Source organism: Antedon bifida, chromosome 9, assembly GCF_963402885.1.
Source record: "Antedon bifida chromosome 9, ecAntBifi1.1, whole genome shotgun sequence".
NCBI classification, from domain to species: Eukaryota; Metazoa; Echinodermata; class Crinoidea; order Comatulida; family Antedonidae; genus Antedon; species Antedon bifida.
The window spans coordinates 2,221,783-2,243,568 of NC_136234.1; the positions used below are offsets into that span (position 1 = coordinate 2,221,783).

General features: G+C 37.9%; 2 protein-coding genes across 3 annotated transcripts; one reads left to right on the forward strand and one right to left on the reverse strand.

Annotated features, from left to right (window-relative positions):
* The first annotated feature begins 1,360 nt into the window (after positions 1-1,360).
* Positions 1,361-17,569, forward strand: LOC144851679 (annexin A13-like). The gene is made up of 16 exons (XM_078709259.1): positions 1,361-1,776; positions 3,317-3,397; positions 3,748-3,869; positions 4,002-4,110; positions 4,447-4,587; positions 5,165-5,272; positions 12,488-12,566; positions 12,803-12,897; positions 13,136-13,249; positions 13,478-13,528; positions 13,926-14,039; positions 14,333-14,500; positions 14,608-14,683; positions 15,006-15,112; positions 15,566-15,709; positions 16,170-17,569. The coding sequence occupies exons 1-16, from the start codon at positions 1,678-1,680 to the stop codon at positions 16,347-16,349; spliced, it is 1,788 nt and encodes a 595-aa protein (XP_078565385.1). The 5' UTR covers positions 1,361-1,677; the 3' UTR covers positions 16,350-17,569.
* LOC144851678 (uncharacterized) lies at positions 17,547-21,497 on the reverse strand. 2 transcript variants are annotated; one of them, XR_013614204.1, is made up of 5 exons: positions 21,357-21,497; positions 19,991-20,874; positions 19,138-19,846; positions 17,999-18,801; positions 17,550-17,614 (listed from the first exon to the last, which is right to left on the reverse strand). XR_013614204.1 is itself a non-coding variant. In XM_078709258.1 (4 exons), the coding sequence occupies exons 2-4, from the start codon at positions 20,869-20,871 to the stop codon at positions 18,367-18,369; spliced, it is 2,025 nt and encodes a 674-aa protein (XP_078565384.1). In that variant the 5' UTR covers positions 20,872-20,874; positions 21,357-21,497; the 3' UTR covers positions 17,547-18,366. The 2 variants fall into 2 exon arrangements, 1 of the variants encoding a protein (XP_078565384.1); XM_078709258.1 differs by having other exon boundaries at positions 17,547-18,801.
* Between the last annotated feature and the right edge of the window lie 289 nt (positions 21,498-21,786).

Sequence of the window (21,786 nt, forward strand, 5' to 3'; positions counted from 1 at the left end):
GGGTCCCCAGGGCTTATGGGAGCGAAAAGAACAGGCATTAAAATATGCTGGAAAGGCTAAAAATGCCTGAGACCTCCAGCGTTGCGGGGCCTCAGGCCTGTGCGTTACGCCACTGCCAATATTCTGAGTCATCACCTGCTAAATTGAGATTACTCCCGATGTTTTGGGTAAACCAAAACAAATATCACGATATGTATATATTTATAATTTTCTTCTACTAGATATTGAAGAGAATAGATAAACATACAACTAATATCGGGTATGTGGTGTTTAGTAAGTAAAATAATGAGTTGGCCCCGCATTTTCCCAATAGAAAACTACTGTTTAAAGTTTAGACGTAGCACGTGATGTCATAGGCTGCTACACAAGTATGTGCACAACACACAAACTATCCAAAACAATAAAAGATGATGTGTGAGTGTTCCTTAAGATATATAACAGTACCTATTATATAACACCTAAATAAATTCCTATCATTTGATTAGACTGTGGATCAATTGGCATGCAATAGTATGCACTATTAAATGATCGTTTAATAGTACTTTTTTTCGTGTACAAAAAAAAATCTGTTCGTGTTTGGAAAATATTTTTTTTATACTATTGCGCCACCTATTTAGTACTTCCGTCGCAAATGTTATTGTTATGACTGGTGTCGAGATGGAAGGACATTTTTGGAGTGATATATATGTACTAATTTAGATCAAAAAGGCATTTAAATTAACTTTAGATCGTTTTTAGAATTTTGATTAATGGGAACATCTCTACAAGACATTGTTAGAATTAGGCTAGTAGGTGCATTTATAAACTCCATATAAATAATAAAATTTAATATATTTATTAAAAATCAATGTGATGTGAATCAATGTACCTTTTATTTGAATAAAATGACCGGAATCTATTTAGATGTTATATAAAACAAATAATGAATGTTTATATTCGTGTAATGGTACAAATAATGGCATTCGGTGAATGATATAAGGTTATATATCAACTCGGCTGTCGCCTCGTTGATGTATAACCTTCCTCATGCCATTATTTGTATCATAATACACTCATCATAAACATTCATTATTTGTATACTACTACTCCTACAAGAACATGGAGACTATACAAGGAAGTATCCCAGTTGAGAAAAAATGGGTTTAAACTGACATGCAAATCCTCAATGACATTTTCAATACTGCTTTTTTGCGTATGTTAAACTGTAAAACTTTTTCCAAAAATTGGCATTGCACGAGTTATCTAACAAAACTTTTACGACGTCTGGATTTAAGTCTATTGAATGCTGATTGAATGGTTTCCATGACGCGCATGCTTACTTTTATTAGTTTGTTTATCACAGCTTTTGAGTCGTGAGATGGGACATAATACTTTGGTTTGTTTGTAGTAACAATAACAGTGGATTAACTGTTATTCTAACACTCTTGTTTCGCTGTACTGTGATAACTGAGTAAATTCGACAAGCATCTCGAACATCGTGTGAATATTTTAATGACATTTAGTGATCGTAATTCAACTAACGAACGCGATTTTGTCAAAAATCCCGACGAGGACGTTACTCGTTAGAAGTAGATGATAGGGACCTTCACCCTGAGTACTAGCCGCTAGTCAGTGACTTTCTTGGGCAGATAGTCTAGGAATTATAATAGTCTAGGCCTAATAATTCTACCTCTAAACATGCTCAGCATGCCTCGAACAGTACCTGCTTTTCCTGCTTGTAGTAATCGACTTCAAAAGAAATGGAATGACAGAGCTTATAAACTCCACTTACAAAAGGTAAGCGCATGTCCCAACTTTTTATCTTTTGTAATTTGCAAATAACTGTACATGTTTTTTATATAGATGAAGCCACTTTATCGTTTTGATTTTCGTTTTTTATTTTTATCTGCTTACTCACACACCATGGGAATTAGTTTAGTCTAATTAATAGGTCCATGCTCACATTTCCAAGTTTGTTAATATCAATTGATGTGTAAATGCTATAGTTTTAAATAATTGTACCAATTAATGTTATGCCATTGATTTATTGATGTCAATGGACATTTTTAATGAAATCCTTGTATTATAATATATTTAGACTATTTTACCATGTATTCAATCCTAATCCAGCTGCTTTGAAATGTACATCTGCAAACACATCTGTTTTTTCATTTGAGTAGTAGTAGTGAAGGTCCATAGAGTAGTTTATCCAAAAAAAAAAGTATTGATTCCAAGATTTGTACTGAAATAAAATAGTCTAATATATAACTTGTATGTATTAAAGTCAAATGAATTAAAGATATATTACTGTAGAATATTTTTTTTTTTTTTCAAGGTATACCCCCCCCCCCCCCCCCAAAAAGTAATTATAATTTTGTTTTTCAATATGCCATTTTAATGTCACTACATTATAGTTATTCATATAGCAGTGAATAACTTTATTAAAACTGCTAAATGACATATATATATAGTATATTCAAAGTCCGATTTTTAAAAATAAATTCTTCATTGTTAATGTTTTTGGGGGACAATACATCTTTAAATAATGAAAGCCAAAACACTTAAGAATGCCTCTCTAAAATACTGTCTTGAAATCTCATTAGCTAATCAAACATATTTCTTTGCCAATATTGTACAAGATAACATTGATTTCATTAATAGTGTTTGACTTAAGAGGATTGTTTTGTATTTCTATGACAACCAGTGGCTCAGATTCGCTAAATCCTAATAATATCTCGGGTATACGTTGTTGATGAGAACAATCTTTTGAAGACACATAGCCACTCTCCTTATTAATGGAAATAATTTAAAAACAAATTTGGAATTGCTTGAAATAAAAATAATTACTAAATCAACACAGGCAATATTGTATTCATTAGCCAATTCAGTATTGTCATCTTGGTACCTCCAATATGGTCTTATTAACAAGCTTCATGTTTTATTAAAGTTGTTAAAGATGTATTGTTCCCTGAAAAAATAATTCTTAACAAAATTTTTGTTTAATGCCATTTTAAAGCCACATAATAGTTATCCACTAAAAATTGGATCGAAAAAAAATGTATTACCTAAAAAAAACAACTATAATTTAAAGCAAAAAATGGTCAAATTGGCTGCCAGCCAATGGGTTTTTGGTTGAATTTAACCATTTTTTTTGGTCATTTTATAAGTGAAAACATTATTTTTTAACTTTATTAAAACTACAAAATAACCTATTTAAAGTATGATATTATTAATCTTCGTTCTTCATGTTTTTTTGAGAAATCTTTAAATTGACAGAGTTCTGTTTTTTAATGAATAAGATTGGATGGTTTAAATTCACTTTCTTTTTTCATTTTAGATGAATCGTATGAAACATGGATTAGACACAAAAAAACCCAAAACATTTTACCACATGCAGATTAATATGAAGAAAATACAGGTAACATATATTAAAAAATTTATATTGTAAAACATGGTTAACCTAAAAAGGGCCATCTCACTGTATTCCATGTTTGTTAACAAATAAAAAATGTTCGGATGTTGGCATTGTCATTTTTGCGAACCTGACCTACAGGGAGGCGAAAGAAGCATAAGAAAACCGAACTAGAATTAAATTCTCTTCATATAAGTGTTTGACAGACTTTATCCAAAATGCTGTTATTCTCTTTACTATTATTGCCTTTCATATCAATCAACTTTTATTTCAATTTCGGCCTACTTTACCTATTACTAACTTTTTTAAAAGTTAAATTTATTTTGTTTTAAAAGCTAAAATTCATTTATTTTTAGGCTGAGGAACAAAGACAAGCTATAATAGATTATGAAAATCGTATTCTGTTAGCAAAACTGACCAATGTGCTTCGGTCAAATGGTCATCTGGACAATTGGAATTGGGATTATGAACCAAAAAGGTAACATACAGTAATTTATAAACTTCATTTCACCATACATACAGTACAACACTCAGAGCAATGAAATGTGCATTATTTTTATTCATAATAATAATTCCATATTTTATATTTGTTTTTTTCTTCAATTTCTAGTTTAAATGGCCCATTTATGGAACGAGAACAAGAGAAAATAGCACAACAGAATTCTAAAATACAGAGACGATTAAACAACGTTAATGGCGTCTATGATTCAGACAAATGGGTATATGACCTTTTTTATTTTACACTTTAAGCTTGGTGTCCACTAGGAACGCAATGCCGTAACGTATTAATGCAAAGTGCTGTAAGAACATACTGTACTTGAATGTCACGAATGAGAAATGAACATCATTTTCTGCTTTGTGTATGTTGTAAAAGTGATGACTCAACATGTCATAAGAGGGGATGCAAAATTGATAGAAGAATATTTTCTTATGTTGCCTAGTCAGTTGTGTTGTGACAGAATTGTTTTTCTAGTGGTGACCAAGCTTAATCAGTTTGAAAGCTATATTCAACTTGTTTTGTAAACTTGAGTTATTTAAACTTTTGACTATCATAGGAGGATGAGTATCTGATGCATGAGTATTATCTATCGCAAAAAACACAAGAAACAAAATCGTACGAGATAGATACTAGAGGTTTTGAAGGTCTGAAGATTTCAAATGAAGATGACACTGGGGAAAAACAAGAGGGAGAAGTTGTAGGTTGAAATTAATAATTATTTGAATTGTTTTTAATTAACTAATAAGGTTATCATGCCTAAACGGGAAGAATATATTATTTTATTACTACACAAGAAGAAGAAAATGAATTGAAGACACACTCACTCGCTCCATGGTTCTGGTGGTAGAACAAGCTGCATGGTTCTGGTGGTAGAACGAGTCTTCTCAGACTATATATCGTATGTCCAGTGTACACATAGCTCATGTGCACTCTAAAAAACCTAGTATATCTTTTGAGACGAAACAAACACAGCCACTGTCACACACAGCCACTGTGCAATTTGGGACTGGACCGTTTTTAGAGGTGTTTACCACCTGTTGGTCCCGATCCTTCACTAACTGTGAGAAAAGTGTCAGTGAGAAGTTGAATAAATAAATAAAATAAATAAAAACATGTAATAATTCAGTTATAATAGGGTTCACCTTGGTTCTACAGGTTGTCCAGTGCCTCTATCAGGTTCAGTGTACACTAGGAGCCAATGACCTTGCTTTGCTAATAAGCTGTTATTTAAACAATGAGTAGCATACCTTTAAACGTATTAATTATTTCCATAGCAACAAGAAAGTATTAAACCGTCTCCAGAGAAAAGAATGTTAAAGAAACAGCCAACAAAACTACCAACCATTGGTAACCTTAGAAAAAAGGAACAGGAGAAAAAAAAGGTAAATTTAATTTCGGAAAGGAGTACAAATTGTTGGCTATACTGTATTTGGTTTAAAATTTCAGTATATTGTAACGAAAATCCGTTCTCGGGTTCGTTCCCTTTGGGGAAGGGTCTGCGGTACCACGGTACACTCGAATGAAACAAACAAATCAATTACAACTTGTGGAGTGACCTCCTTTATTCTTCTATGATTCCAAATTATTTGTAACAACCGATTATAATAATTAATAATTAAATTAGTTCTGCTATTACGCCGGACTTGAAACAACAGCGTAACCACCAGTAATGACGTAACTTCAAATAGTAGCGTAACCACCAACAAATGGTGTAACCTCCACAGCAACGTAACCACCAACAATGGTGTAACCTCCACAGCAACGTAACCACCAACAATGGTGTAACCTCCACAGCAACGTAACCACCAACAATGGTGTAACCTCCACAGCAACGTAACCACCAACAATGGTGTAACCTCCACAGCAACGTAACCACCAACAATGGTGTAACCTCCACAGCAACGTAACCACCAACAATGGTGTAACCTCCACAGCAACGTAACCACCAACAAGGGTGTAACCTCCACAGCAACGTAACCACCAACAATGGTGTAACCTCCACAGCAACGTAACCACCAACAAGGGTGTAACCTCCACAGCAACGTAACCACCAACAAGGGTGTAACCTCCACAGCAACGTAACCACCAACAATGGTGTAACCTCCACAGCAACGTAACCTCGGGCTAACCTGTAACTTTCTCACTCTTTTTGTAACAAGAAATCACGAAATAAATTACACTTACTACTTACTGTTTCTATAATTCTCTCTTTTTATTACTCCACTTTAGTTTTCTCTTTTACACTTTGTTTTTCAATCTCTTTAAATCTCTACTATTATTTATACGTCTGCTCTCTGCTTCTCCTCCTTTTCAACTCCCTGCTCATCTGCCGCCCTCTATCTTTTCTCCCCCAAAATCATTACATCACCCCCCTCCTAAAATGATCGGTCCCCGATAACAATCCAAAATAATCACCAAAAACAAACGGCAAGAGAACATAGCTGGTTATTGTTCGTAACGTGCCGGCCTCCGCCTTACACGTCTCTTGGGATACCTTCCCTCTGGGGGGGTTTGTTGAGGTACAGGCGTATTGCCCCGATCGCCGGGCTCCTCTGGGATAGTAAGCAACGGGCCTTCTTCAGGCGTTTCGGGACGTTGGAGTTCTCCGTCTACTTCTTCCGGGACTGTTGGCGTCTCGTTACCTTCGGCAAAGGCTTCCTGCGCCACCCGAGCCAACGGACTCGCGTCTCCGGGGGGGATGTCCCAGCGGGCGATCTCCTCACCCTCATAAGGTTTCAGTCGGTCCACATGCACGACCTTTGGTTTCTTCCTCGGTCCCTCTTGGATGCGGTACACCACCTCAGATAGTTTCGTTATAATTAGGTATGGCCCATGCCACTTACATTGAAGTTTCGGCGATTTCCCTACAGTTTTCGCCGAATTATATAGCCATACATATTTCCCTATCTCGAGATCCTGCTTCCGGGCTTTCTGGTCATAAGTCGCCTTCTGACGGCGGGCACTACTCTTAAGCGTTTCTCTGGCTCTCCCGTGGGCCGCCCGAAGCCTTGCCCTCAACTGCTCTGCGTAGTCGGTCTTCATTTCTCTGTCTTCTGTCTCCATTATTGGCATTGTCAAATCAACAGGAAGGGCAACCTCTCTCCCAAGGACCATCATGTTTGGTGTCTCTCCCGTCGAGGCATGCGGAGTGGATCGATATGCAAACGTGGCATACGGCACGTGAACATCCCAGTCTTTTTGGTTACAGTGGGGTTCTATCATGATCGCCACCATGTTGACCAAAGTGCGGTTGAACCTCTCGATCATCCCGTCTGATTTGGGATTATAGGGCGTCGTCCGAGTCTTGTCTATTCCCAATATCTTGCACAACTCCTTGATTAGGTCAGACTCGAAGTTCCTCCCCTGATCGGTGTGGAGCTGTCGAGGAACTCCGAATCGCAAAACAAAATTGTCCACGAAACATCTCGCAACGGTTTCCGCCCTCTCGTTGGGGATAGGGTATGCTTCTATCCATTTAGAAAAATAGTCACCTACGACTAGAATGTATTTGTTACCTCTGTCGGTCTCAGGCAGTGGGCCTAATATGTCCATAGCAACCCTTTCCATAGGGTTTCCTACGGGTTGTTGCTGGAGGGGGGCCTTCTTTCTTGGTTGTGTCTTTCGCCGAGCACAACCGTCGCATTTACGTATCCAACTCCGGACCCAGGCACCCATTTTTGGCCAGAAATAACGTTGGACCAACCTTCCGGTAGTTTTAGCCACTCCCAAGTGTCCACCAGTCCTTCCTCCATGGAGCTCTTCGAGAACCGTAGACCTCATTGCTTCAGGAAGCACCAGTCGCCAGGTTATCTCTTTACCATCGTCGGATTCCCACCGGCGATATAACACCTCATCTCTTACTTCCAACAGGTTCCAGTTCTGCCAGTAACTCTTATAATCAGTTTGCAACCCGGCGATCTCTTCGAACTTTGGTCGGGGCTCCCCTCTCTCTAGGAATCCCATGACCCATCGAATGGCATCATCTGTCATCTGGGACTGTCGGATGTCTGCGTTCTTCCACGTCGGCTGAAATTGGACCAGCCGTAACGAGGACCGTTCCCTTGCTTCTTCCATCTCCACTTCTACTGCCTTCCAGGCCAGCTCTTTCTTCCTCGCCATCGTCTCGTCAATTCCGCACTGCACACACGGTTTTCTGGACAGCCCGTCTGCATTGCCATGTTTTAATCCGGGACGGTGGACGATCTTAAAATTATATTCTCCTAACACTTGGAGCCACCGGGCAAGCTGTCCTTCGGGTTCTTTGAAACTCGTCAACCAACGCAGGGAGGCGTGGTCCGTGCGTACTGTGATTGATTGTCCATACAGGTACTGTCGGAAGTGTTTGAGGTAGGTCACTACGGCCAGCAATTCTCGGCGTGTAGCGCAATAGTTTCTCTCCGTCTTACTTAGAGTCCGACTCGCGTAACATATTACGTGTTCTTCTCCGTCCTGTTCCTGGGACAATACAGCGCCGATGCCAACGTCACTCGCGTCGGTGTCGAGAACGAAACGTCCCTCGGGGCGAGGGTAAGCGAGAATTGGTGCCTGTACTAATCGGTCCTTTAACTCTTGAAAGGCCTGTTCACACTCCGGGTCCCAGGAAAATCGTCTGGACTTCTCTGTCAATTTGTGCAGTGGGGCGGCTATGGATGCGAATCCATTTATGAACCTCCTATAATAGGACGCCAATCCTAAGAAGCTACGAACGTCCCGGACGGTGGTTGGCGTTGGCCATTCCTTTACAGACTCTATCTTCTCAGGATCGGTCATCACCCCGGTATGGGAGACTCGGTGTCCGAGGTACGAGACCTCCTGTTTAAATAAGGTGCACTTCTTGGGCTTTAATTTTAATCCGGCCGTTCGTAAGCGGCAAAACACTTCCTCCAGGCGGTCATCTCTTCTTCCACCGTCTTTCCATAAACAATCACGTCATCCAAATACACAAGAAGTACTTTCCACTGCAAACCGGACAGCACCCGTTCCATGAGCCGCTCGAACGTAGAAGGGGCATTGCAGAGTCCAAATGGCATTACCTTCCAACGATATAAGCCGCCTCGCACAGTGAACGTGGACTTATCCTTAGCATCGTCATCTAACTCCACTTGCCAATATCCTGAAGCCAAGTCCAGTGTTGAGAACCATTTGGCACCCGAAAGCGCATCTAAGGAGTCATTGATTCTAGGGATTGGGTAAGCGTCCTTGATCGTAACCGAATTCAGCCGCCGGTAGTCCACACAGAACCGCTTGGTGCCGTCTTTCTTAGTGACCAATACGACGTTTGACGCCCACGGGCTGTCCGAAGGTTCGATGAGTCCTCTCTCTAATAAGTCCTCGACCTGACGTTCTATCTCCTTGCTGGCTTCTGCCGCCTGGCGTCTTGGCTGTTCCTTGACGGGCCGAGAAGTTCCAACGTCAATGTGGTGTTTTACTTTATTCGTCCTTCCAAGGTCCGAATCTCCTTCCGAGAAGACGTCTTGGAACCTAGTTAGTAAAGACGCCACCTGCCTGTGGTATTGCGGCTCTAAATCGGTTACGCTTCGGCTTAAAAGGTCCACCAGGTGTTCTGGGAAAAGTCGCTGGCTGGGCTCAGGGTCCTCCGGATGAAGGGCATTAGCTTCGACCTGGTCTGCAGATACCGGATACAGCTTTCCGACTTTAGTCCCAGCGCGTAGTACCCTCTTTTCACCACCTGGATTAAAGATTCGTAGTGGTAGCGCCTGTTGCTTTGCATCCACTAGCGTTCTTGCCATGATGAGTCCTTGTCCAGCTAGTTCTCCTTCACGATCCGGCTCTATCAGGCCTGTCTCCGTGTCGGTAGGTTGTGACTGGATCATTCCCAGAATTATGTGTTCGTGCCCTGGCAGGATAACCGAAGTGTCCCGTACGATTATGTTAGGCGAGAACCGTGTCTCATCAGATCCCAGCAGTTCGATCACCTCTCCACCCACCTTCATTTGTAGTCTACAAAGGTCTAGTGCCGCTCCTGTGCCTAGTAGATAATTCATCCCCAGTACTCCCAAAACTTTTAAATCTGCGAACACCACTTCCGTCACCCTAAAAGTGTGGCCAACTTGTAATCCTACCCAGGTACGTCCTATAGTGTTTAAACGACTGCCGTCCGCTTGTTGGCATTCTCGAGAATCCCGTCTGAGCTCCGGTCGGCGTTCCGTCGGTATTTCGTAGTACAATCGGGATGATAGGACTGTATCCGACGCTCCAGTATCGACCAGTAGTGTTGTTCTCGTCCCGTTGACAGTGGCTCCTACGTATAGGCCTTCGCTAGGGTGGTATTTGGAGTATTCTGTTTTTTTAAGTTGGTTTACTGTCTGGGTGGAGGTGTGGTTTGTGGTTTGGGTGGAGGAGTAGCTCCTCTTTCTCTTTGGTTCACTGGGCCTTCGATCTCTTCCAGCCTCCTCTCGACCCCTTGAGTCGGCTGCTCTTCGTTTCCCGAGTCCGTCGCTCTATTTCGGCACTGTCTGGCGAGATGGCCCTTCTGTTGGCAATTATAACAGACAGTCTTACGCAATCTCTCCTGTCTTTCTTCTCTTGTTTCCCATGGTTTATCCCGCCTCCTCGTCGTCTGCTGTTCTGTCGAGCGGGGTAACATGCGTGCCTCTACCTGGGCCATCCATCTCCCCATTCTTTCTTCAAAATCGTCCTGCCTTTGTCGAGGTTCGTTTGTGATTGGCCGTAGGTATTTCGGGGGTGCTCGTGGGTTCCGTTGCTCCTCCAGCTTGAGGAAACTGTCCGTGGATAGCGCTGCTCTGAGGGCATCATCCAGCGTGGCTGGAGACGCTTTGAAGATTCCTTCTCTAATCTCTGCTCTCCCCACGGCGTCGCTAAAGTGTCCTTTTGCCAACCGTTCTACTCCTGCTTCTGGAAATTCCGGGTATGCCAGGTAGGATAACTCTCGGATGGCCTGCCCAAGCTCTTGTAATGTCTCGTTGGGTTTCTGTCTCCTAAGTCTCAGTTCCATTAGGAAGTTTTCTGTTTTCTTTTCTGGACCAAATCTGTGTTCCAAGGCCGCTATCAGTTCCACGTAGGTTAACTCCCGCTCTGGGGCCACAGCCAATACCTTCAAGGCTGGTCCTTTTAGGCTGGCTTTGAGGAATGCTCCAGCTTGTTCCTCCGTCCATCCGTTCGCCTCCACGCAGGCCCGAAAGTGTTGGAGATAATCCCTCCAAGGCGCCTTTCCTTCAAACCTATCGGGATGTATGACTGGTCTCTGGCATCGGAGGTTCTTTCCAAACCTCTTCTGCATCGCTTCTGCTCCGCTTATCCTTGTTTCCCGGGTCAACGGCCATGGTGGAGTAAAGGTGTCAACTTCGGTCGGCTGCGACCTTCTCTTTCCTGTTGACTGTCCAACAGGGGACCCTAATATCTCCAGACTATCGGTTTCCTCCGCCCTCTGTTCCGAACTATCTCTCTCTAAAGGTGCACGTCCGCTACCACCAGTACTCCTCTGGGGCGGGGAGCCGTGTCCAATACTGGAGCTTAACGGCTGCGCCGGGTCCATGTCCGTCACCTCGTTCTCCAGTCGGTTTATCTCCCTCTGGATAGCATCTAATGACTCTTGTAATTGTTCCATCGTGTGAGTAATTCCTTCCGCAACACGACCGATCCCACCGCTGCCACCAATGTAACGAAAATCCGTTCTCGGGTTCGTTCCCTTTGGGGAAGGGTCTGCGGTACCACGGTACACTCGAATGAAACAAACAAATCAATTACAACTTGTGGAGTGACCTCCTTTATTCTTCTATGATTCCAAATTATTTGTAACAACCGATTATAATAATTAATAATTAAATTAGTTCTGCTATTACGCCGGACTTGAAACAACAGCGTAACCACCAGTAATGACGTAACTTCAAATAGTAGCGTAACCACCAACAAATGGTGTAACCTCCACAGCAACGTAACCACCAACAATGGTGTAACCTCCACAGCAACGTAACCACCAACAATGGTGTAACCTCCACAGCAACGTAACCACCAACAATGGTGTAACCTCCACAGCAACGTAACCACCAACAATGGTGTAACCTCCACAGCAACGTAACCACCAACAATGGTGTAACCTCCACAGCAACGTAACCACCAACAATGGTGTAACCTCCACAGCAACGTAACCACCAACAAGGGTGTAACCTCCACAGCAACGTAACCACCAACAATGGTGTAACCTCCACAGCAACGTAACCACCAACAAGGGTGTAACCTCCACAGCAACGTAACCACCAACAAGGGTGTAACCTCCACAGCAACGTAACCACCAACAATGGTGTAACCTCCACAGCAACGTAACCTCGGGCTAACCTGTAACTTTCTCACTCTTTTTGTAACAAGAAATCACGAAATAAATTACACTTACTACTTACTGTTTCTATAATTCTCTCTTTTTATTACTCCACTTTAGTTTTCTCTTTTACACTTTGTTTTTCAATCTCTTTAAATCTCTACTATTATTTATACGTCTGCTCTCTGCTTCTCCTCCTTTTCAACTCCCTGCTCATCTGCCGCCCTCTATCTTTTCTCCCCCAAAATCATTACAATATTATCATTAAATTTGAATATTTTATGTAATGTTTTAATTTCAGAAAGAGGAATTTAGTAAACCAAAAGAATATGATGATGTCGAAGATTCCACTAAATTATTTAGGGTAATAAAGGGTCTAGGTAAGTGAATTCATATTTATATACAAAATGTTTTCTGTTAGATTTGTTTACACCATACATTGTATTTAATGCAAAGCAACATATCCACTATGTATTACAGTACATATGTCTTACAGAACTCTAACAATTATTTTCTATTAACAATATATGAGGATGCATATTACATTGCAAGCGAATTTAGGTTTTAGGCGTTGTTGAAATATTTACTTGAATTTGTTTATCTTTCATTTTTCAAGGGCAAACACAGAAAAACCTGATAGAGGCACTGGTTCGTCGGACATACGCACAGCGCCACCAAACAAAAGTCAAGTTCCAAGCTCAGTACAAACTAGTAAGTATCAGGATGGCATAGAAATTAGATATTTTTAATGATTATAAGACATTATCTATGCCACTGCACGTCACACTTTTACACATCAAGCATGATCATGTAAAGTTGCAGAATATATTCTGATGCTTTATAGAACTTGTCAATTAAGCCAATATGGTCATAATAGCACGTTGGAAAAAAACATGATTTGTAGGCTAATATTATGGACATGTATAGTTGTTATGTTGTTATCTTTTAGGACCTTGAAACTGAATTAAGAACAAAGTTAGGCGAAGATTATGATGCAATTTTTGATGCGTTGCTTAAAGAACGACAGACGTATGATGCTTTGTGCCTAAATCATGCCTTATTGGTAAGTTTTCTGCACATGTTTAAACACAAAATTTGTGTTTAACTACACCCATTCCATAAACTGAAAAAAACTGGAAAAGAACAGAAACTTTTTTATATTACAAGAAATTACCAGGATTACAATTCTTATTTTGTTGATAATGTAAAATGGGGAATGCTGAGGAAAACAACATAGTCTTGTCTATTTTAAATGTTTACTACATTCTAAAAATGCTCATTTTATCCTCAGACACAATCTTATACAACTATAGTTGAAATCTTATGTACACGAAATAATAAGGTAGGTACAGGTTGTGTTTTGATTGTTAATAAAAAGTAATCATGATAATGAAACAGAAACTTTACTGAGTAATCTATTAGTTACTTTTGTATAATGTGTATTCTCCAGCTGTCTATGCATTGTGTGTGACAAAACAATTATCTTCTGTATATAGTAGAACTCATTAAGGGGACACCTTTGGGACACAACCAAGGGACATTCCCTGAATAGGAGTTAAGTAGTGTACAGTGTTTTTTTTTGTATTTTTCCCCTTGTTCATTTCACAGAAACGTATTCACTTCTTAGAATAGGGTGAGATTCTATATATGCAGTTAGTTGTTTAATGTGTTCACCTATCAAGTTTATTCAATTCAATTCATAACCATTACATTGTTTATACTTCTACATGTACCTACAGGCCATCAGCCTCATTAAGGATGCCTACAAAGTGGAATTTGATCAAACTATTGAGGATGGCATTAAAGACAATTTTAGTGGAGATGCAATGAAGATGATGCTAGCTTTAGCCAAGGTAAACCATTTGGTGTACTAAATAGTATTTGCTTATTGTTTCTTCAAATTGGTAAACATTTTTTAAACAAAATTGAAACTGTATGTGAAATGTGTATATTGAAATTTCAAGAAGAGGTGATTCATTGTTACCCCATAGGCCATGCAATAAAAATAAGTTAAAATTAACTGGACTATCTAGGTACTCTTTTGAGCAATCATTGAGTGATACCAGTTATTCTCTTTGATCATGGGATGGATGATTATGTTATAATATCTTCTAGGCCAATACGTTTTGCATTCTTTTATTCACAGGGAGCAAGGAGAGAGACAGGGTCAGTGGACGAAGAGGAAGTGGAAAGTGATGTGGATTATCTTATAGATGCTGGAGACAGCCGCTGGAATATGGAAGGACAGTTGCTTAATTTAATGGAAAATAAAAGCTTTGAACACATTGGTAGTGTTTTCCAGAGATACACACAGGTAAGAACAAGGTTTTAAAATTCAACTTTGAGATTCAATACTGTTTTATATTATCCAAAGAGGAACTTGAAATATGAAATTGATGTTTATTTTAATGTTTGTTTTAGAAATCTGGACAAAACCTTAAGCGTGAACTACAGAATGTTCTAGCAGCTGATATGAAAGTTATGATGTTAACATTAGGTAAGATGATTATACAAATAATGAAAGTTCAGAAGTTAAATATGTAGGATATACTTCATGAGTTGAAAGATTCAGTCAATCTTTTAACTCATGAAATATCCTCACCATTTAACGAATACAATTTAGAGAAACTGTTATTAAATTACTATTACTATTACTTTATCTAGGCTAGGTGTGAAACAAAGACATATAAGCGTGTTTCGATTTTAGGATGCAGAGTAGTACATATTTTACTAAATTGACAAATGATATATGCATTGATAGACAAACCATTGACCTACAGTGTATTAGCATTTCTAATAATTGTTGTTATTTATTGCAGTGAAATGTTTTGATAACTGTGTCCAGTATTTTGCGGATGTTCTACACAGCAGTTTGAAGAAAGGTGATCATTTGACTGTCTTGAGAATTATCACAACAAGAGCAGAGGTAATTGGGATAACTATTACACACAGAAGATGATTTCTACACTTCTGAATAGCATATTGAGATTTTCTTTATTCACCTTTTATTTATTTATTCAATTTCTGCCATATACATTACAAAGAAGACAAAACAATTATAAAAGGGGGCAAGGAAAGACCAAACAGGTGCTAAACACCTATGCTAGTTGGTCAACCCAGAACAGAGCACAGAAAGAAAGAAATAAATAAATAATTACGTTCTACAATTAAAGCATCTACAAGAAAGCGACCAACTACGCACATTATCACATTTTTTTTATTTTTTTTTATGGGATCAATAGCATGAAATCGTTTTGCCTTATAATGCCACAGGCAAAATGCATGTATGCAAAATTCTTTCATATTATGTTTTTTTACATATTGTTTAAATTTCATCTTTTAAAAAATATGAATTTAATTTGATTAATGTTTCATTTAGATTGATCTTGTGTTAATTCGACGTGAATATAAGCGACGGTTCGGGGTTTTGCTTGAAGATGACGTTGAAAGAAAGTGTACAGGTCGTTTGAAAAAGATGCTTGTTCACATGATCAGTGTTCATGCTCCAGCGATTACCACCACGGTACGGTTAAATTGATTTTCAGTATTCTTCATCTTGACATAGTTAAAAGTTTTTTATTCAGTGCCATAGCATTATAGCAATAACAATAGATCATAAACACAGGCATATTCTTATATACCAACCTGTGTTGTGATAGCTTCCTTGACTAACCCCTATTTTTGGTAATTTTGGTAATATGACAATTGAGCAGATGTTTTTAGAATGATTTGAGATTTGTACTACAGTATCATGTTCTGACTTCTGTATTTGCATACTGTAAAAAGGTAGATACTGCCCTCATTTGTATGATATCACTTTCATTGTTCGTGTCTTTAGCTCTTATTAACCTTATTTTCCAAAACAGTGTTCGTATCATTTTGCGTAACTGTACCCTTTATCATTTTCAAATATACATAGTTTTATAATTTGTTTCTTTTTTTAAATAGTTTCGTTTTATTTCTCATAATTTTGTGTCTTTCAGAATGAAACTCATAATACAAAAACAAAATCTGTTCGCTTACCTAAATTTCGACCCCCACCAAAAATGAAGCCTCTTCATAAACCCACTCAGAAAAAGACAGTCCGAATAGCTTCAGCAAATCCTCTTCTTTCAACGTCGCCAAGGAGGTCACCACGACGGAGTGTCAACGACAAGAAGTGATGTTACCGAAGATTCACTCTTCTTTCTTCACAAAGGTTGTGTGTTGAATACGCTCATTACAGAAACATTCTGGAACTTACATTGTATGAACTTATACATCGGATTACATGGTTGTGATATAATAGGCACAAGGTTGTAAGAAGGTTTGGCCGTAGGGAGATGCACATCTTAGAGGTGGAACTATATTGTAGAAAATTGATATAGATACCATAAAATGTATTAGTGTAGGGGCAGAAATCATGTGATAATTTGTTTTTTAAACTGTTGATAGGGGTGAATTTTGGTTTTGAGGTCAGAGCCAGAGGTCAAACTATTTTGCCTTAGAGGTTGACCTCCATTAGACTATGAAGCAGTGATAATTCCACTGACACACAGTTAACATTTTTATGGAAAAAATGTTGAACATTTGAATATAATATTATGTACAACTCTCAGATGCAAGACAGCTTATAATTAAGTTGTTCATCCAAAATGAATGTTGGTTGTTTGTAAAGATCAATTAATGTTAAAACATCTCAGTGCAAAAAGTAATTGAGTTAGTCATCATGTCAAAATTATTGTTTAGTTTAGTTTAGTTTTTAATGGGAAAGTTTAGGCGATGTGCCTTTTTAACCCCATATCAACTACATTGTGTTGATGCGATTCTTGAAGGTGTTAGTGGTCTCAGAATTAACAACGTCGGCTGGTAAACTGTTTCAATGGTTTATTACTCGTTGCGAGAAGGTATGTCTTCTGCAGTTCAATCCTTTATGGAAAATAGGCTTGAAAAATCTCAGGTGATGCCCTCGAGTAATTCTGCTAATTGTAGGCCTACTGCAGAAACTACTTTACTGCAAAAAAAGATGTTATGTATATAATTTCTGTCAAAGATGCAGTCACTCCCAAACTTGCTGAATAATTAAAAATTAACCAAAAAGTAGAATGATTTTGACATAGTCTCTTAATATTTGAGAACAGTAGTAGTTAGTTGCCAGTCTTCATATATCGGTGCTTTCTGTATGATAATTGTAGTTCTAGGTATTTTGTAGCAGATATTTATTTATAATATTCATTTTGTATGAATTCTTTACTTGTTATATTTTTATATGTATAGTAGCTTTATACTCAGTAAGTTCCTTCAATGTACAGAATAATGGTAAAAATACTAGTGTAAACAAAGATTTTGGGAAAAACAATTTATTAAATGTTTCAACATGTTGATTTGGAACTCTTTAAAAACTGTTTGTACTATATTCAGAGTCACAATATCAAAGTATAAACTACTACTTATTCACTTAAAGATGTATTGTCCCCCAAAATCATGGAAAATAAAGATTTTTAAAATCGGACTTTGAATAGGCCATTTTGCAGTTTTAATGAAGTTGTTCACTTCCATAAGAAAAAAAACGGTGGAAAAAAATTCACCTATAAAAAAACAAAATAAACAGTTAAATTACCCAAAAACTCATTGTCTTCCAGACAATTTGACAATTTTTTGCTTAAAATTACATTTTTCTCAGGTAAATAAATTTTGTTCAGACCTAATTTTTTGTGAGAGTGAATAACTATTATGTGACATTAAAATAACATATTCAAAAAAAAAATTTAAAAAAATATTTTTTTAGGGGGACAATATATCTTTAAACTACTTACGCTTACTACTAATTAACGTCAACTACTACTAATTAGCGTCAACTACTACTAATTCGCGTCAACCACTACTAATTCGCGTCAACTACTACTAATTAACGTCAACTAATACTAATTAGCGTCAACTACTAATTCGCGTCAACTACTACTAATTCGCATCAACTACTACTTTTAAAAATGTCATACTCAATTTATTAATACAATACTAGATTCAATTTTATGAATTATTTGTATTCCAATGCGTAACAAAATTATATCAGATGTCTTCTTCTCTGTACAGGTATGTCCAGTGGTAAGTTTGGATTAAAAGTTTACACGTGTACGCCCTTAAATGATTAAAATCTACATGTACTACAAGTATTTACTACATAGAAAAACTAAAAGGTCCTCATTTTTTAGGGAATTTCTTCATGATGTCACAGTATTGACCAATAATATGTGGCTCGAGGAATTCTATGTCGACGTCATTGTAGTCTTGCCTCACTCTATAGCGAACTGCATTGGTATCGCGGTTATTGTATGTAAACCCGAATATTTCTCCATAGTGGTGGATGTTATTGTTATCGTTGTCATTGTTATCATCAAGAATTTCTGGAGGATCGATGCCGATTTGGTCAGCGTTGTAAGAATTCTCGATCAATTCCTTGCCCACTTTCTCATTCAAACCACGGATTTTCATCTTGATGTCTTTGGCAATGAGGAGGCCCGTCGGATAAAGAGGGAATTTGTACAGATCTTCTTTGTTGTTGTTGTCGCCTGTTTTCTTTTTTAATTCATTAATCAGATCGTCTTTGTAGCCAGGTGATACCAATGTGTTGTCATTCTAAATCAGAAAATAAAAACATAAATAGGATTTTTTTAATTTACATGAGAAAAACGTGCTATTAAAACTACAGTAAACTAGTATTAAGGGGAAACTCTCAGGACCCACACAAAGTTTCCCTTTAAAAGGTCACCTTTTTTCGGGAATAGTGAAATTCCCCTGCCTGATATTAAAATAGACTTCAGAATTTACAAGATTCAATAGCTAAAATAACGATAAGTAGTGAAGACTAAAATGGCTTTAAAGGTGTTGAGATATACGTTCCATTCTTTCCTTTAACATGCTGATAAAAAAAAAATTGAAAAATTCAAGAGAAATATGTTAACGACAACTTACAAGTTTGATGTTGTCGTTCTGAAATATTTCTTCGTTAAACCAAGGCCTGTAGATACCAACACCCCTGTAATGCATTCTGATTTCTAAATTTAGAGTCTTAGAGCCACGTTTTTCAATAATCTCCTTAAATTCTTTGTTAATTTTTGCTGGTTTGAATTCCGCAATTCTTCCAATTTCGTTGTTAATATTTCTCAGCTCAATTTGGGAATTGAAATAGAAGCTTTCCCATTCCTCCTCGGGGAAGTTATGATTATTTAACAAATTATTGTCCGTTTCTAACTCAATTATCTTTTCATTTTCGTAATCCTCTTCATACTTGGTTATTTTATCTCCAATCTTTATGATAAGATTATCAACCGCCGTTTTGATACTGTTGGCGTTCTTTAGAATTAGTTTGTATTCATCGAGTTGTGTCTGATTTTCTTCCCACTTCAGTGTATCGTTCTTCTGTTTTTCAGCGAGTTCATCGACGCTTAAGCAATTCATATTTAATTCATTGCAATCGTCAAGCTGCTTTATCAACTCAGCAACCTGTAATACTAGTGCATCTTCTTGAGCCTTCACAGTCGCTTCGTCTGTATTTATGTTGTCTTGCGCTTCGATTGCGTCTGATGCGTGAGCGTTGGCGATAGCCTGTAGTACGATTGAATATTCTTTCAGATCAACAATCATGTTTAGATATTGAGAAGAAGTTGGTGTCGGGGCATGTCTGTAAACAAATCATAATATTAAATTATTAAGAAAATAATTGTTTGTGGGGTTTGTTAGTATAATAGCGAGAATCGGTTGCAAAATTGATGGAATAAAAGATCAGGCATGATAGAAAATATACTTTTTTAAAAACAAACCTTACATTTGATCATAAAGATGGTTGTTCCAATTTGATGGGGAATATTCAACATCATATTTAATCTCATCTTTTATTATGTTCTTTAAGTTCAATACGTTTTCGTTTTCGTAAATAGCGGCCTCGTATTCATTCTTTGCATCGTCTATCTCTAGTATAGAAATTTCATCAACGTCATCAATGATCTCCAGTGCTTCACTTATGATCTTCTTGTAGCCTTTAATCACCCAATCTTGTAGAGCAGATTTCTCGTTATCTTTTAATTTTCTATAATTGTACATGTACCAATTTCGATATTCCATTGATCTCAGTGTATTTTTCTTTTCATATATCTCTTTTTCCTTAGTTTCTTTGGCATTGAAGTAAATTGACCGAAAATGGCGATAAACTTCCAATTTAGTTACGTCTTCATTACTTGTACGTCCAATCACCGAACCAGAAACGCGTTCGTTAGTCAAAATCTCCGCTTCGTTGTATTTATTCTGTTCAATGTTATTTAAATTTGGTTTTTCAACGATCATTTTGTCGATTATTTTTTTGTAGACTTGTGCAACGCCATTCTTTTGGATTATAGGTGCATTTTTGTAGTTCAGTTTATTAATTAAAAGTTTTGTAGGAAGTAGATTATTGAACTCTGACAAATCTGGTGGCGTTGATGGATCTGGTGTGTGTCCAACGTCTTCCTTGTTCAAAGGAACACTTGGATCTAGGAGTACAAGGGTATTCAGCTCATTTGGTCCACCGGTCTTCTCAAGAACATTATTGTAGAGTGCCTTATAAATCAGTGCTCGAATATTTTTAATTATATTCTCCGTTTCATTCGTCATAGCTCTGCCGAAACAAAGACTCAGAATAAGCGCGAAACAAAAAAACCTAAGGACAGCCATAGTCTGCAAGAAAATTAAAGAAAATTAAGTTCACTTATATTTGTTTTCGACTCAAAGGAAAACCATTAGATAATTGTATTCATTGTGGATGCATTTATTATACAATGTTTAAGTGTAGTAGAGGCCATAATTAATGGTTGTTATTAGGATGGTGTAGTACAGACACCCACCCCTCCCCTTTTCTTTTTTTTTATTGTGGGGCGCTAAATAACTTGATAATACTGAAACAAGCAGCTGAAATAAAGCAGCAATTTACTTTTCTGTTAGAACCCTCTTCAAAGTTTGTTTTTCTGTTGTTGCTTTTTTCCAATTTTATTTTGTGTTGCAAATTGCCGGTGTCTCCCACCACCACAAACATTCAAAACGGGTCGACATGAAATTCGAATGTTTAATCTTCGATAGATAGATAGATTCTTTAAATAAAATACTTTGCAGTCATTTGTTTGAAAATTAATATTTCACAAAAAAAAAAGTTGTGATCTTACCTGTTAGCTGTACGCTGATCAGTCGTCCTATGAAGACTGTCGGGCTGTTTTGTTCCTCGGAGTAATGGTTGTTCCCACCCGACCAAAAGGAAATGATTCCCAATCGATTATTAATCCTAGCCTAACAACAGGAAGTTGGTGACTCCTGATAAGTTTATGCTCGTATTATTATTTGAATTAACTTTGAAGCCGATTATCCGAAAATTTTCTTCCAGGGAAGTAGCTTATTTGCCTTACAGAATCATGATTGAAACTTCGTCGCAATAAAGCAGTAGCGCATCAAACATTTTTCACACTCCCGACAAGTACACTTTTGCATACGTCGGTGTTAGCCTATAGATTATAACATTCATTAAAACAATTAGGCTAATGAAAGAACTCTCAAACTTGTTCTTTATACCTTGTTTTTAAAATTAAAAGTAGCCTAAAT

Bases quoted from the DNA above. Each gene is read 5' to 3' on its own strand.
- LOC144851678 (XM_078709258.1), bottom strand. From the start codon at position 20,871: ATGGCTGTCCTTAGGTTTTTTTGTTTCGCGCTTATTCTGAGTCTTTGT. The intron at 19,847-19,990 runs GTAAGGTTTGTT...ATTTGTTTACAG, and splicing joins AACCATCTTTATGATCAAAT to ACATGCCCCGACACCAACTT. The intron at 18,802-19,137 runs GTAAGTTGTCGT...TTTCTGATTTAG, and splicing joins AGAACGACAACATCAAACTT to AATGACAACACATTGGTATC.
- LOC144851679 (XM_078709259.1), top strand. From the start codon at position 1,678: ATGCTCAGCATGCCTCGAACAGTACCTGCTTTTCCTGCTTGTAGTAAT. The intron at 14,501-14,607 runs GTAAGAACAAGG...TGTTTGTTTTAG, and splicing joins TTTTCCAGAGATACACACAG to AAATCTGGACAAAACCTTAA. The intron at 14,684-15,005 runs GTAAGATGATTA...TATTTATTGCAG, and splicing joins AGTTATGATGTTAACATTAG to TGAAATGTTTTGATAACTGT.